This window comes from Myodes glareolus, chromosome 4, assembly GCF_982192425.1.
Source record: "Myodes glareolus chromosome 4, mMyoGla1.1, whole genome shotgun sequence".
Classification (NCBI taxonomy): Eukaryota; Metazoa; Chordata; class Mammalia; order Rodentia; family Cricetidae; genus Myodes; species Myodes glareolus.
In genome coordinates this window covers 45,607,556-45,620,454 of record NC_142029.1, presented here as the reverse complement: position 1 = coordinate 45,620,454, position 12,899 = coordinate 45,607,556, and the positions used below count along the sequence as shown (strand labels likewise).

At 41.2% G+C, this 12,899-nt stretch overlaps 1 protein-coding gene across 1 annotated transcript in view; it reads left to right on the top strand.

Moving 5' to 3' along the window:
- Ube3d (ubiquitin protein ligase E3D) overlaps nucleotides 1-12,899 on the top strand; it is a 140,546-nt gene that overhangs the window by 18,397 nt on the left and 109,250 nt on the right. The window contains exons 4-5 of the mRNA XM_085689468.2: nucleotides 3,897-4,065; nucleotides 10,258-10,327. Coding sequence (XP_085545594.2) covers nucleotides 3,897-4,065; nucleotides 10,258-10,327 — 239 coding nt within the window. The remainder of the gene's footprint in view (nucleotides 1-3,896; nucleotides 4,066-10,257; nucleotides 10,328-12,899) is intronic.

Sequence of the window (12,899 nt, the reverse complement as noted above, 5' to 3'; positions counted from 1 at the left end):
TGTTGTTTAGACCTCACAAAGTGTCCTAAGCATCAAATATGGTAAGGTGTGTGCAGTGCCCCCAGGGGTCTTGTAAGTGCTTCTTCTGCTCATACTGACTCACAAGATTGCTATAGGACACATTTGTTGCTGGCCAGGCAGCATCAAGAATTCCTCTCTGACCCTTGGACAAACATTGGGCTGCTTTTGGGGGAGTTCTGCTGAGAAGAGTGAGGAGAGAGGGAATAATTGTAGGAAACGGGATTCAGGGACATCGCAAGAAAACCCACAGAAACCACTAGCCTGGCTCATGGGAACTCTGAACCAACAACCAGGGAACCACATGAGATTGACCTAGGCCCTCTGCATACATGTGACAGGTGTGTAGGTTGATCTATATGTGGGATTCCCAGCAATGGGATCAGGGGCTATCTCCAATGCTTTGTCTGGCTCTTGGGAATTTGTTCCTCATGCTCGATGGCTTTGCCCAACCTCAATACAGGGAGAAATGCTTGGTCTTATGGCAGCTTGATATGACATGCTTTGCTGAAGCCCTTAGGAGGTTACCCTTTTCTGAGCTTATGAGGAGGAGGAGGGGTGAATTGGGGGAGGGTGGAGGGGATGAGGGGAAGGGAGTGGGAGGAGAGGAAGGAGGGGAGGCTGTGCTTGGGATATAAAATAAATAGCTAATAATAATTAAAACAAAAGATTTTTTTTATCTATATGGGCTTTGCTGCATACAGTCCATGTAAGGGATAGTTGATATTCTCATTGGGGGACCCTTGTCTCCCCATGTGACATAGTTCCAGGTACAGAGCACAAGATTCATATCTGAAAGGTGCAGTTGCTGCTTTGGCTGAGAAGCTTCCCTGCCCTGACCAGACAATTCTTTGATTGTTGCTTTTAGGATTTTACCAAGGTGACTGCATTCAGGGAAGGCCCAAGTACGCTCGCTTACCAGATGTGTGCCGCTCATTCGTATATCTTCCTAGTTAGATGCAGTTACGAAGCTTACGGATCGTTTCTACTGTAAGCAGTGTTGCCTAGCAATATATGTGATGCTTAGGATCCTACCTGGTTTCCAGGGTAACGAAGCTGGGTGGTTCTTCCAAAGGTCAGATACTCAGGCAGCCAGGAAAGGTTTGTTAATCCTTGCACCCACGTATGCCGCAAATCCAGGCAGGAGCCTCACACGTCAGACTTACCAAAATTTACTGCTTCATTCCTTCAAGAAACACTTAAGAAGTGTGTCAAACGGTAGGAATACAGTGCAAAGATAAAGAGATGTAGTGCCTGCCTTTGTGTTGTTTCTTCCAGTGCCCTACATTCCTTTCATTGCTTGAGGAACTCCTGTTTTCTTATCCTTCAAAGACCAGCTCAGAAGTTACCTATTTTCTAGTTGATAAGCAGAATATGTCCTTAGGACTCTGTCTGTCCTCCGCTGTATGCATGGTCTGGTTTTGGGAGCACTCTGAATCCCTACACATAAACTGTAGACTTCGTGTTTACCTGGGAAGGGGGCTGACGCTTTCATCACATTTCCACTGTGATCTGTACCGTCACCCTCCCCCAGGAGGTAAGAATGGCATTGCTCTATTAGGAGCTTTCTAAATGCACACGTTTGCTTACCGTGTGTAGTCTCTACTTCCTATTGGAGCACCTTAAAGAGGAAGAGACTGTGCATGTGCTTGGGTGTCATATGTCAGGCCAGCATACTGGCCGGCTCCTGGCAAGCTCTCAGAAATGGATGCTGAGAGAATCTCTTGTCAATGCCCTCCCACCTCAGCCGTCAAAATGATGCTGGTGGTGCCCCGTTTGAGTCAGCGTTTCTATTCATAGCTCTGTCCTGTAGAGCTGTACGTTGTATGGCTACCCTCTTCCAATCTGTCACTGCCCTTTTATGATACTCATATTTGATTGGGAGAATCTAAGAAAAATGTGGAGAGGTGTGTGTAGTGGACATGACAGAGTCGTATCTTAAATATTTTAACTTAACTCTGATCTTCTAAATGTACATTATTTTATTTGTATTTTACTAGTAAGAGAAGCAGTTAAGGCAACAGATCAGGTTAGCATCCCTGGGAGAAAGCGCTGCTGATGTAGGGTGCTGTGACATGATGTAATGAATGAGGAGGCCCCTCTTCTCCGGAAGGCTTTTGCCAAGCCTGTGGCCCACACTAATCTGGAGACAGCATCAGAGAAGCTCTACCTAGGAGGTGTTTTATAGACTGATGAGACGTATCCACTTAGAAACTCAAAGACCAGAGGAGGCCTGGGTTGCATGATGACCAGATGCAGTGTGTGCCATGTATTATTGTGCCTTGGACTTGAAAAGACAAAATCAAAACAAAACAAAAACTAAAGGACTTTGGTTAAAAAAAAAACAAAACAAAAAACTGGTGAAATCCAGGTAAAGCCTGAGACTAACAAGTCAACTGTGGTTACCCAGATGTTAACTGGAGAAAGTGGGGGAAGTGTGTATTGTGGAACTATTCACAGATTATATGTGGTCTCTGTGATGTTTTTGTAAATCAAAAATTATTCAGAAATAAAAAGTTTATTAAAATAGAGAAGTGGAAGAAATCACAGAAGAGAGTGCTATTTAATGTCGGCAAACCAAATTAAAAAAGAAAATAACTCTTAAATATTTATAACAATTGCCAGTAAAAGGGCATATACTTATTATGGAAATTATTTTTATAAATTAATAAGAATATATTGACAATATCTTAAAAGGTAGTTATTGATCATTCTCCTTAAAAGAAATACAGTGACTAATAAATGTAAAAATCAGTCCTAGCTCACTAGTAAGTTAAGAGTTGCCAATTAAAGCAGCATTAAGTGTGCTTTTAACTCATTCCTTGGGTGGAGATAGGAAGAAGACAATGTTTAATTAAGAAGAGGTTAACCGTATGTGCACAGTTCACCTACTTATAAGATGTTTTCCCCCCAAAATAATCAGATTTCTATATAACTTCCTAACAGGAATATTCATTACAGGGTTATTGATTAAGAACTCAAAAACTAATTATCTGACAGTGAGGGGAGGAGCTAGAAAGTCTTGACATCTCATAGACTGTTGTGAAGTCATTGGGCATCCAGACCTATGTGAGGAAATTGAAACAGAGTTCTGTGTGTGTCCTCTCAGGGCACTGCATCCCATGTGTGCATGCATGCAGTGTCTGTGTCCCCTCAGGGCACAGGCCTCCCATGTGTGCATGCATGCAGTATCTGTCTATGTATTCTCAGGACACAGGCCTCCCGTGTGTGCATGCATGCATTGTCTATCTCTGTCCTCTCAGGGCACAGGCTTCCCGTGTGTGCATGCATGCAGTGTCTGTCTGTGTATTCTCAGGGCACAGACCTCCCGTGTGTGCATGCATGCAGTGTCTGTCTGTGTATTCTCAGGGCACAGACCTCCCGTGTGTGCATGCATACAGTGTCTGTCTGTGTCCCCTCAGGGCACAGACCTTCTGTGTGTGCATGCAGTATCTGTCTGTGTATTCTCAGGGCACAGGCTTCCCGTGTGTGCATGCATGCAGTGTCTGTCTGTGTATTCTCAGGACACAGGCCTCCTGTGTGTGCATGCATGCAGTGTCTATCTGTGTATTCTCAGGACATAGGCCTCCCGTGTGTGCACTGTGTCCACGTAAAGGGTGGCAATGAAAACGCTGTCATGTTAGAGTAGCTGATTTGTAGATAGTGAGCCAAGGGAGACTTTTGCCTTCTTTATGCCTCTTTGCAGTGTGTAAAACATTGTCTAGACTGAGCACATATTACTTTCATAATTGGTGGGAATTGACACTGCAAGCATGTGGCTAATGAGCCTCTTTCTTCTTTCACGCTGATTTAATTTAAAAAGAAAAGCATTGCATTTTGTACAGTGAAAAAAAGTCATCTTTTCCTCTTTCCACTAGGAAGCTCCTCAGGGTGCTCCCACTGCCGAGTGAGAACTGGGGCGCTCTGGTTGGAGAATGGTGCTGCCATCCTGACCCCTTTGCTAATAAGCCTCTACAGCCACGAGAAAATGACTGTTTTATTGGGGACTCTTTCTTCTTAGTGAATTGGAGAAGTGATTTGGAGCAGGTAAGAGTTGAGCTGAAGTCTTAAATTGGTAAAATAACATTGCAAAATACAATGTAACTTAGAGGTTGATTTAGATACCAATTTCCCTGCTTTTAATCCAAGGTTTGTTGAAGAGATTGTCCTAAAAGCCACAATTCAGTATTTTAAACTGCTTCTGCTCCCAGCTCTTTGGGTAGAGGAAAGGCCTTAAATTCAAGCCGCCACTGGGGTCTGGAGGAACAAGACACTTATTCATACTTAGATTTTGGAGTGCTACCATAATGCCCTGCTTTCAGGCCGCATTCTATAATCTGTGCATTTTAATCTCAAAAGTCTTAGTGAAAATGCAGGATTGTTAGCACAGGAAATCCACTTTGCAATTAGACCCAGGTATCTTACTGTGTTTGCCTATTGTTTTTAACTTTCACTAATGTTGGAAAGGTGGATGCCATTAAAGAAAAAGAAAGAAAAAAAAAAGGAGCCCTCAAGTGGGGCTGAGCTGAGCTATGGGTCTGCACCGGTGTAATCAGTTCAGAGTCCCGTGTTCTCCCTATGTAGCTTGCTTTGAGGATAAGGCAGTTCCTCTCACAACATTAAAAAAAAAGAAAATTACTTCTATTTAAGAGGAAGTCAACGGGTAGGTGTTGGTATGGTCCTGGTAAGGAGTTCTCCCCCGAGATGGCCAATCAATAGAGATATAATTTAAAATGTCAAGAAAATTATCTCTGGACAGCCTTTTTTTCAGTAGTGATTATTACTGGCAGGATCGGAAGTATTGCATTTTAAATTTCCCTTAGAACTCAGTTCACTTTCTGCACTAAAAACTGCAGCAAACATGTGGTAGGTGGTCACAGGCAGCTTAAAGAACAATGGGGAAGATGAAGGGGAGGCAGCAGATACCTGGGTAGCTCTCAGGTAGAGGTGCGTAGTGCTTCCTCTCAGCGCAGGAAGAAGCCCCTTGTCTGGCATGAAAGTACTTAAGCGTTTTGTGTTTCAACAGATGGATGACGAGTTAGTGTAGGTTAATGTCAGAGTTAGGGTTAAATTTATATTTTCATCTGAATTTAGATACTTTCTGTCATGTTTTTCATTTTTATAATTATACCACCTACTGGCAAAGTATGGAAGGTGTGAGGAGAAAAACAATGGAGAAAGATTAAACAAGAGAAATAGATTAAAATAAGAGTTTTCCCTTTTAGAGAAACCGTGCCAAAATATATTCTCCGCTTTCACGGTTGTCACTTACATTGGGCCCTTTTAAAGACTGTATTGTCCTACTAAATGATAATCCTGCACTTTGTGTGCTAAAGGAAGATTCTCGTATTTAGACACTGCGGTTTCCACTGTTAGGGAGGCTGTGGGAAGTTGCTGTCGTGACAAGCTACTGTGGACAAGGTTGTTTTCAAGTTGGTCTGGATGGAAGTTTCACTTTAATTGCATATTGTAGCAGGTGAAAGATTATGCCTGTGACCAAAATAGTAACATAGATTTGGAGCGACTGCTTAAACACCGCTCTCAAGGCTCCGGTGGGAACAAGGCTGCTCTGTGCTATTGAAAACCTATTCCTCATATCACCAGGTCTAGCCATCGAGCAGGGTTTGGAAATGTCACATGGTGACACAGCATCCTAATGGTATCTCTTGGGAAGCATTTGTGTGTGTGTGTGTGTGTGTGTGTGTGTGTGTGTGTGTGTGTGTACATGAGACCATATCAAGGGTCTTTAGAAGTTGAAACAACACAAAAGAAAATAAAATCACGGGCAGGAGGCTAATCCAGCTCTCTGGGCGGTACTGTCATCTCTCAGATATATTGATTTAATTAGTCCCCAGCAATGTCTTTCTTTGAGGTTTGCTCCGTAGAGTTCCCACAGTGTTAGACGGCTTCATTACACAACTTGTTTTATTATTTTCTTGAAGCTTAGCTAGAGAAAAATGCCTTGCAAAGCAGAGCCTCTCTTTAAACAGAATTAACGTGCTAGAGTATTTTCATTAAAAAGATGGGAGTTTGGAAACAGCACCAACATCCTCACATGCTTTCATTCCTCCATACCTTCTTGGGTTTGTAGTGCTGTATCTGGGCCTCATTAATGCAGCAATAAGTGCTTTCTATTTTCAGAAGTTCTCTGCTGAAGACAGGATTGTGATTCACTTGTCATGTCTGATATTAGTTTTTGGGCATTCCAACATACTGAGTATTTCGCATCTTATAATAGGATAATAATGATGGGCCTCAGTCTTCCATTAGAGTCATAATATGATTCAAAATTTAGGAAACATAAGCTGGGAATGGGAGTTATTATGCCTCTGGTCCTCACTGCACTGGAGATATAGATAGTATATTGGGTTCAGGAATTCAAGTCCAGCCTGAGCAACATAACAAGACCTCATTTTGCAAAACAATGAAACTTAGTGCAATCATACTTCATTTTGTTTTTCTAAAGAAGCAAAATTGAATTTGGCTTGATTACTGCTGGAGAGTATGACCAAGATCAACTTGATCTTTTATTTTGGGGGGCACTGAGTTAATAATTTACGGGTTTGAGGAATTTTTTTGTGAATTTCATAACATCTACACAGTGCATCGATCATCTTTATTACTATGCATGCTTCATCTGCCCCTTCATTCTTACCAATGTGATTAAAAGCAAATAATAGTATTGTGTCATTTCATCCCTATGTGTTTTCATATGTGTGTAGGTCTTAAAATAGGTTTTAAAGAAATATGTAACCACAACTACCATTATTACACCTAATAAAATCAGGGCATATGCAAATTTTATTAGTTGTCTTCAAAGTATTTTCAGTAGGTTTATTTGAATGAAAAATGATTTGCTTTTTATTGATCAGTTTTTAAATGCTGATTGTCCATATCTAGTAAGGTTATAATCTTATTTTTAAAAACAAATGAACAAAACAAGGCTTTTCCTATTTTATTTCTTTATTAGTTAGAGAAATGACTCAGAAGTTTAGAGTGCCTTTTGCAGATCACCCAAGTTTACAACTGTCTCTACTTCCCACTCCAGGGGATTCAGCACCATTTTATGGCCTCCCTGGGCACCTGCATATACCTGGTGTGTGTGTGTGTGTGTGTGTGTGTGTGTGTGTGTGTGTGTGTGAGAGAGAGAGAGAGAGAGAGAGACAGAGACAGAGACAGAGAGACAGAGAGAGAGACAGAGACAGAGAGACAGAGAGAGAGACGGAGAGGCAGAGACAGAGAGAGAGACAGAGAGAGAGGAAGAAGAAAGACAAAGTGACATGATCAATTATGAATGAAATGTGTAAGGGATGTAAGAGAAACCTGACACACACACACACACGTACACACACACGTGCACACACACACCCAAAACACCATTTTCTGTCTGAATAAAGCAAAATCCTTCCCAGCTTTGCTGTTCCAATAAACCCTTTACTTCAAATTCAACTTATACAAAGTGACATCCTTTAAAAACACTGTTACTACCAATTTGATGCTGGATGGATGTTTTTACTGTTAGCCCGAACGTGGAGGTCTTGGCCTTCATGACTTCATTGCAAGCTCCCTCTTTCTGGGCATGAGCAATATGGCACTTCCCTGGTCCGGGGGTCTATGAGTTCAGGTGGGAATGACTTTGTCCAATCATCTGCTGTGGCAAGGCTCTGGAACTGCTGTCTGTGTTGTGCCTGATTTAAGGATGTTAATAGCTGGACATGGCACCACCCGTGGACGTTGCTTAGGGACCTTGCCTGGTTAGCGCCAGAGCCAGTGTGAGCAGGCTTGAAAATGTTCTATTTGGTAGTTTCCTCACCTGAGATTTGTAGAGACAGATCAGAGGAGCTGTGTAAGTCCCGAAGCTAGAGGAAAATAGGATAGGTTGAGAGTTATTGAAGTATGAAGATACTCATTTCAGAAGTTCCTGTGGGGAAAAGCCACTGGGCATTTGCAGGTTTCTGCTAATAGTGGATTCAAAGGTAGGTGAAGGACTGAGTCATAAAGACCCCACTAGGAGTTGCATAGTGGCTTCTGATTAGCCTTCAACTAAAGCAAGACATGTATTTTTTTGTGATTACATATCTATATCTATATCTGTATCTATATATATCTGTTCAGTCAATGAGTGAAGGGCATGGTGTAGGCCAGAAGTGCAGAAGTGGCCATCAGATTCCCTGGAACTGGAATTATGGGTGTTTGTTAACCCCCATGTGGGTGCTGTGAATTGAACCCAGGTCCTCTGGAAGAGGAACCAGATCTCTGAATCACTGAGATATTTTTCCAGCCCTAAGACAGGTATTTGCTTTTCAACTTTTTCATGTCACTTGCTTTTGCACTCAGGACTTGATTGGTCCCAGTAAGGTATATACCATATCTATTTGATAATAGATTGCAACTGTGTACAACCTACTCTATGACTTGGTGGGTCACAAAATTCTCAGCTCATGATGGACAGCTTGGGTCACATGGTCACTTGTTGGCATGTGGTCAAATGTTCTGTTTCCACTAAAGCCTAATAGCAGGCCAAGGAGAACAGTAGATGATGGTAAAGCCTTTCTCCAAGGTCCCATAGGCCCCTTCTGTGATTCAGCCGTAGGGTTCAGTCAAAGGCTCCAAACAGCATCCCTGTCTGCCACTGACACCTCAAGTACCATTGGGTCTGCTGCATCATCAGATGTAGAACAGCCTGCACAGTAGCCTGGACTTGTTGAAAATTCTTCTCCTGTCTTAGGCCCTACTCAACACTAGCAGCTTTTCAGCCCTTTGGTGTATCAGTCAGAGTAACATACCCGAGGCAGGCGTTTGCTGTCTCCAGAATCTACATAGGCCCACCAAGTATTGTGTTTCTTTCTTGTTAGCAGGAGGGTCTAGACACAATAACTTATCCTTCATCTTTGAAGGAATATTTATGCATGTCCCACATTACTGGACTTCTGGAAATTTCACCGAGGTGGAAGGTCGCTGAATTTGTACCTATGGAGGCCAGAAGTGGACATTGGGATGGGACTTCTTTTTTCTGGGATGGAGATTACAGATGGCTGTACACCGCTGTGTGGGTGCTGGGAATCAAACTGAGGTCCTCTGGGAGATGCTCTTAACTACCGAGCCATCTCTCCAGCACCTCTTCCTGTTTTTAAACTAAATTCTTTTATTTTAAGTCAAGGTGAAGGGTGTGGTCAATTAATAGTTAAAAATTAATCAGACTAGCTTAATATAAAAGATTTAGCTTTAATAAACAGAAGAAAGGAAAACTTACAAAACCAGAGTTCCAGTGATCCAAGAATGCAGGGGGCAAAGAGGAAGAGGCAAGGGCTTCTGGATCTTTCATTTGTTTTGTGTGGCCCCAGGGGGACACACCCTAAGCAGAATGTGATTGGCTGAAGTTCCCCATCATCAGGGTCTCACTGTTTTACACAAGGTAGTCTGGAACCTTACTATGTAGCTTAGGCACACCATGAACTTGCAATCCTCCTGCCTCAGCTTTGTAAAGGTTAGATTATAGGTATTTAACTCTGTACGCAGCTTCAGACGTTTTTATGACGTCAGCTACATTGTGACACATATGTGAGCGAAGAGCATTGTGTAACTTTAATGAAGAATTACTGTGGGTCTCAAAAATAATACCATTCTTTAATGACGAGGAGAATGTCAGCATTTAAGCAATATCCTTGAAGTTTTGAAGTCTGAGAGGGTTTAAGGATTTTTTTTTTCACTACCCATCTCTCCAGTTACAGTGCATATCTTAAATTGAAAAAAATAGAATTACATGAGCAAGTTAGGTATTTTTAACTTCTGAGTTATTGGTGGCTATGATTTGTAGGTTGCTTTTACATAGATAGCACTGGACTCAGAGTGAGTGTGTGAGTTAGCGCTCCAATCCTCCTGTATTCTGTGCGCTCCGAATTCGGGTGAGCCATCTACCAGTGTCCCTGCCACCCACCATGTGCCTGATCTTTAGAAGTATGAAGTTCTTCTTGTTCAGATTATTTGACAACGTTTGGATTATCAGGAAGTGGCTAGGTTTGTAAAAGTCAATCTGTGTATTATTCTGTCTTTGGACAGGAGGAAAAAAATGATCTCTGCATGTGAATTATGCACACAAGCTAAATGTATTCCTAGTATTTACTTGAGGGCAGAGTAGAATGTAAAGTTCAATGTATACCCTGGGGATTGTGTCAAAATTATATATTCCTTTTAAGAAAAGTTGAATGACATTTAAATGACATTTTTTCTTTTCTACAGGAACCAAAAGCAAATACCAAAGTCATTTGTAAGCGTTGCAAGGTAATGTTGGGAGAGACCGTATCATCAGGTAGGAATTTCATAATGCAAGGCTAAAATGAAAGCCCTCTTACTTAAAAACCAAACAGATTTTGTAATCACTATGTAGAAAAGAGGGATAATTAATATATTTGATAGAATGCATGGCTTAAAGAATAGAAACCACCTGATACATCACCCAGTATGCCAATGAGTCTGTTCTCTCTGACCTTGCAAGTGCTGGTTAGCACTGAGAGGCCATGGTTTGTCTTCAATGTCTCATGGTCTTTTTGCAAAGCATCAGTATAGAGTTTGCACTTAGGTCTGACTTAAGGAAGGTTGGATCCTTTTTCTTAACACAATTCTGTCTAAAGAGTTAATACCCAGAGATGGAGACGTTGCTTTTCTTTGCTGCTATCTGCCATGGGGCCCTATTTTGGCATTAGAAGTAGAAGGGGCCTTGTGGAAATACTAGGAAACACATTCTGGGTTTTGTACTTTGTTCCTTATTCTTCCTCTATTTTTATTTTTTCGTAAAGATTTTTAAATTTTATTGTATGTGCATGAGTCTTTTGCCGGCATGCATTTATGTGTACCTCACGAGTGCCTAGTGCCTGCGGAAGTCAAAGGAAGGCATCTGATTCCCTGGACCTGGATCTTTGGATGGTTGTGAGCCATGATGTGGGTGCTGGGAATCGAACCTGGGTCCTCTGCAAGACCGCTGAGCCATCTCTCCAGTCTATCTCTCTCTCTCTCTCTCTCTCTCTTTTAACTTAAAAGTATTATTTGTGTGTGCCTATGAATGAAGGAATGTGGAGGTCAGAGTTAAGCATTGTGGAGTTGGTTCTCTCATTTAACCTTTGCACAGTTTCCAGGGGTCAAAATCAGGTTGCCTAATTTGCATGGAAGTACCCTCACCCACGGAACCGTGGCTTTGTGTGTGACTCTTTTTCTCAGAGGTATTACGCTTTCTGCAAACTCTCCATTATACTACTTTAAAATATAATAATGAAAACGTTGGTAATTAAAATGGTGTTTAAAGTTACAGTTTAAAGCGTCTAGAGAGCAACAGCATGCTGTGTTTTCATGGGTAATGAATCATCACTTTAATATGATTAATTAGAGATTTAATTTAAGCTGTGCACTTAAGGGGAGGCAGATAGTAGTTTTGTATGTTTCTTTGTTTTACTCATTGAAATCTTATTAGTAGTTCCTTTCTCTGAGGAAAGAGAAAAGGAAGCATGCACAGTAACGATACCAGTGAAGATATTATCCTTCCCTGAGCAGGAAAACAACCTCTTTATGTAACATCTCAAAAAAACAGAAGCTTTCAAAGAGACGTTTCCTTGATGATGTATGAGTACTACTCTTCCCTGTGGGTGTAAGGACAAATGTTTAGGATGTATTTAGGGATTATGCTAGTTTAATACGTGGTGGTTGTAAATTTTCCTCCAATAACCATGCCTTCACTAGCCCTGGGTAGTTGGCTAGGTTTCCAGTACTAGACATGGTTTCTCTCATGTTGAGTGGGTCCTACATTCAACTAGAGAGCTGTTGGTTCCCACCAAGGAGCTGTATGTTTAGGGTTATCGTGCCAGGCTGGTTATGGTTCATAGGTGTCAGAGCTGGGTAGGACTGTTGGTTGTTTTCCTCCTTTGGAAACTTGAGTGTCACAGAAGACAATTTTTGTACAGCATATCACTGGCTTTCAATATTTGAGTAGAACCTTTCCCCCAATGGTTTTGGGGGCTGAGCATAAGCAAGTGCCATAGATACTCGCCCAGAAGCTGGAATGAGCAATGTAAAACTGAGCAAGGGGCTGAAAAAATGTTCTTCAGTGGGCAACCCAAGCCTGACACTGTGGGTTCAACCTTCTGAATAGACAAGGAGGTAGGAGAGAATGAGAACCCATGTATTGTTCTCCAACCTTCACACACATGTGCTTATGCACATGCATGTACACACAAATACATGTAAAACTTTTTAAACATAAATTTAAAGCTTTTTCTAAAGAACTGAGCCGAATTAAGGACTGCATTGTATTCATACAGTGGACCTGTTCCACAGTGTAAATTCAAGCCAGTTAACTGACTGCTATATAGATAAACCAAGATCAAAACAAAGATCCATAGTTGATGTAGTTAGTATATTACATGCAGTGTCTTGCACTGGTCCAAAAATTATTAGATCTTTAAACATAAAAGAGTGGTTTGTACTCAAGAAAAATAAGGATTGACAAACAGATCCTGAATAAGTGCGTAGATTAGAAAGCTAATCTGTGGAAATAGCTATAATGATACATAAAGAATTAAATGAAAAAAAATCTTTGAATAATTTCAAATATCACATTCCACAGAAGGAACAAATGGGTAAATTTAGAATTGAAAATTATAATTTCTGCAAAGAAAAAACACTAGATGATCCAAACAATAGATTTAAGAAGATAGATATTAAAAAAGTATTGAATTTTTAGATTGATAAAAATAGTCAATCCAAAGAACACAGAGGGGAAATAACTAAAACAAATTAAGAGGCGCTCAGACTTATGGGACAGCATCAAGTGTTTCTACACATATGTAAATGGAATCTCAGGATGGAGAAGAAGAAGAAATCATAAACCAAAT